The 3,935-nt window shown below is 30.8% G+C and overlaps 1 protein-coding gene across 1 annotated transcript; it reads right to left on the bottom strand.

The window, feature by feature from the left end:
- Nucleotides 1-1,600: 1,600 nt before the first annotated feature.
- LOC141388189 (uncharacterized) lies at nucleotides 1,601-2,770 on the bottom strand. Its single transcript, XM_073958215.1, has one exon. It carries the CDS (start codon nucleotides 2,768-2,770, stop codon nucleotides 1,601-1,603), a length of 1,170 nt encoding a protein of 389 aa, XP_073814316.1.
- Between the last annotated feature and the right edge of the window lie 1,165 nt (nucleotides 2,771-3,935).

Genomic DNA, 3,935 nt, shown 5'->3' with positions numbered 1-3,935 from the left:
TAAACCGGAGGTGAATATATATTACTTAGATGTAAATAATTTGTATGGTAAGGCGATGACAGATCCACTACCACATAGCGGGTTTAGATTTTTAACAGAGGAAGAGATAAAAGAAACATTTAGAGATATAAATGATATATTATCGATTCCTGAAAATTCTCCAAAAGGGTACATTTTGAATGTAGATTTGAGTTACCCTCAATATCTACATGATCTTCATAATGATTTACCCTTCTGTCCGGAGAACAAACGTGTTGGGGGATCCAAGACCAAAAAATTGATTGCTGATTTAGCCGACAAGAAGGCCTATACCATCCATTACAGAGTGCTACAACAATGTGTGAAGCATGGGTTAATTCTTGAGAAGATCAATACCTGTTTAGAGTTTAACCAGTCAAAGTGGCTTGAGAAATATATTATGAAAAATAATGATCTTCGAGCAAAAGCTACAAATGCTTTTGAAAAAGATTATTATAAATTTATGAACAATGCTGTATATGGTAAGACTATGGAAAATGTCGACAAAAGAATAAATGTTGAAATACGTACACATTGGGAATCCTATGGAAAAAGGTTGGGTGCTAGAGAATTAATATCCAAACCCAACTTCCATAGCGTTTCACATTTTTCTGATGATATGGTTGCTATACAACTGAATAGGATGCGAGTAAAGTATGATAAACCCATCTACCTAGGTTTTTGTATTTTAGAGTTGTCCAAACATGTTATGTATGATTTCTTTTATAATTTCATAAAAGTAAAATATGGTGATAGCGTCACAGTTAATTATATGGATACGGATTCTCTAATATTAACATTTAATGGAAGAAATCTATATCGAGAATCTACTGAAGAAGATATAATAAGCAGATTTGACACATCAGACTTTCGTGTAAATAACATGTATAATATTCCATGCGTTAATAAGAAAGTAATAGGAATGATGAAGGACGAAAATAGCGGAAGAATAATGATGGAATTTGTAGGTCTTCGTCCAAAGATGTATGCCATTAAAGTAGCTGATAGAGAAGATACAAAAAAATCAAAGGGTGTCAAAAAATCTGTTTTAAAAAAGTATACTATTGACACATACAGAGATTGCTTGTATAATAAGAGAATCTATCAAGATAGTATGTATACATTTAGGTCTAGGAAACATGATATATATACCGATAAAATAACTAAAGTATGTCTCAGTTATCAAGACGATAAAAGATATATTAGAGAAGATGGCGTACATACATATGCTTGGGGCCACTATAAAATCAATGCCAATACGGATGTAAATATTCAACATGTAAATAACGATAGCAGTGAAAACAATACCTCTAACTTAGCATTGTTAAGCTATTTAGACAATAATAGTGTAGAGTATGATTGTCAAGATTTATGTAATTTTCAACCACCATTTCTACATTTAGATGAAAATGATTTTGTAAATTAGATTTGTAAATAAAACACAACTTTTATTTAAAATAACAAAAATGTATATTTTTTCTTTTATAATGTTGTTGAAATAAATTAAATAAAATACGCAAATAAATAAAATTATTTTATTTCAATCATTTGTGTATGGTGAACAATGTAAGTATAAAATTACTTAAATTACTTTTCGCACGATACCAGTCAAAGGTACATACTCCACCAGACGATCGTGTATAATAAGACAGTATGCTGAAGTGTTTGGGGGAATTTGTTTATTGGTTTCAAATTGAATTTTTAAATCAATTGGTCCATTCTTAATGGTCTCGTTCTGATTGCTTATATCAATAACAGCAATAGCATTTTCTTTGAAGTTTTTATAGGTTAAGAGCGGTTGCGGTTCTCTCATATAATAGGTTTGTTGAAACCTGGCATACATATCATATAGTACTGCGTATCGATTGTCATCAAACTTTAGATTTAAATCGTCATATGGATATGTCTCAGAATTCAAGTGTACTTTGATATTTTGAAGATCGCAATGTTGTAGTTTGTTATCCTTTTCAAAAATTAAGGCGACATATCTAGGTCTTTCATGATTTGTAGACAATTTGACATTCCAGCTATGTTGTATTCCACCAACAAAAGTAGGATTAAAGTAGCAGTCCCAACTACGAAATGCTATGGGTAACGCTTTTCCATTATTAATCGTCTTCATGAAACTAAGCTTCCTTTCGTCTGATAAATGAATATGTTGTACTTTCCACACAATGTTTGTAATTGTGAGACGAACATCTTCCTTTTGATCGGTTGAGTAACACACATTTGCGTAATTTGAACTCCTCAGAAGAATCAAATCGTGTTTGCTATTACCAATTACTTTATTAAAATCTTCTGCAAAGCCTAACAAACGATTTAATGGTACACAAAAGTTGAATGAATTGGCTGAAACATCGGCATCTGTGTTCCAACCAGCATTACTCATAACTTTACTTTCAGATTCACTTAGAGAAATCCAATTTTTAATTTTCGTAGTTGTACCAAGATATCGTGTACGATCAATTTCAATTCCGTTTAGTTCATAACGAATTTCATCAAACATGTATGCCACACAATTATTTCTCAGTTTTGCATTCGCCGAAATGTTTCCATCCACATTTCGTAAATAACCTTCAATGTAAACATAACTTTCGGATGGTAGAATGTAAAGGTCTTGATTTTGTATGCTTATGCGTATTTCATCATTATTTTTAAATGATTGAATATAGGGAACATAACTATGATAGTCTTTCTTTATGATATTCTCATCTGAGAATGGACGTTCGTTTATGTTGAGCACTTCAGACATTTTGCTTGACTCTATATTTAATTAGTTTCAAAAATGTTATGCTTTCTTTAGTTAAGGGAGGTGTTGATGGTTTGACAACTTGTTGGTGAATGTTTTTGGAGGTTTGTTTATATTTATATTTATTATAGATAATCATGCTTGTCTCGATCTTATATGGATCCGAAGTGTAATTTCTTCTCCACGAAAGTTAATTAAACGACCTTCTTGATCTAGTATTAATATTTCAAGATGACTAATTTCTTTGACGTTTACTGGCAAATAAATGAGATTCATGGGTCGTTCTGCTAATTTATAGCCTGGAGGCACATCTAAAGCAAACTCATGTAGAATATGCGCTGGTGAATTATTCATAAATGATCCAGTTACAATGTTGCAATGTATCTGAATGGTATTAACTTTAAAAATATTTACTGGAAGGTTAGAAATGTGTTTTTTCCTTGGTTCCAAAATTTGCTCACTGAAGCCAAAGAGCTTGGCTATGGATTTTTCCTTATTAAAATATATGGGTTCGTGGGAGGATGTTATCTCTATTTGTAATGTGTTATTGTTTGCTCTAATTTCTATAGATTTATTTATCTGCATAGATTTATATTCTGATTCCAAATATTGAGCAATATCTTGTAATTCATATGATCCAACAGGTATTTGTATTATACTATCACCAATATGAAATAAATTATTATCATTATCCACGTTGGGTATTGAGTTGTATGATTGAAAATCAATTAAACAACATTCATATTCATCATCTCCCAATTCGATAGGAGGTGAAAAATTTGAGCGTAAAATTGAAGTTTTACCGGTCAAAGTAAATGTTCTTGTCATTGTGAGACTCTTTTCCAAAATAAATGAAAACACAATTATGCATATGGTTATATATTTTTTATTTATGAAATAAACATGATACTTTTATGTTACAATACATTTTTCTTATCGATCCAGGAATTATGTTGGTTTGTGAATCCCAACCATTTAACATATACTTTATCGTCTTTAGATTTTAGTATTTTCTCAACCATATATGTATTTGGATATTTTGTGTGTAAAAGTTCTTCTCTATAGAAACACCCTTCTATCGGATTTCCTTCATAATCTACTAGTAAATATGTTGTAGGGTTCGTTATTCTTATATCTCTGATTTTAAATATTTCTGTAGTCCAGTTTG

This window comes from Musca autumnalis, unplaced genomic scaffold (genome assembly GCF_047663935.1).
Source record: "Musca autumnalis isolate F117 unplaced genomic scaffold, ASM4766393v1 scaffold_7, whole genome shotgun sequence".
In the NCBI taxonomy this organism is placed as follows: Eukaryota; Metazoa; Arthropoda; class Insecta; order Diptera; family Muscidae; genus Musca; species Musca autumnalis.
This window is presented reverse-complemented; position numbering and strand designations above follow the sequence as displayed.

Excerpts from the sequence above, each read along its gene's own strand:
- LOC141388189 (XM_073958215.1), bottom strand. The coding sequence starts at position 2,770 with ATGTCTGAAGTGCTCAACATAAACGAACGTCCATTCTCAGATGAGAAT.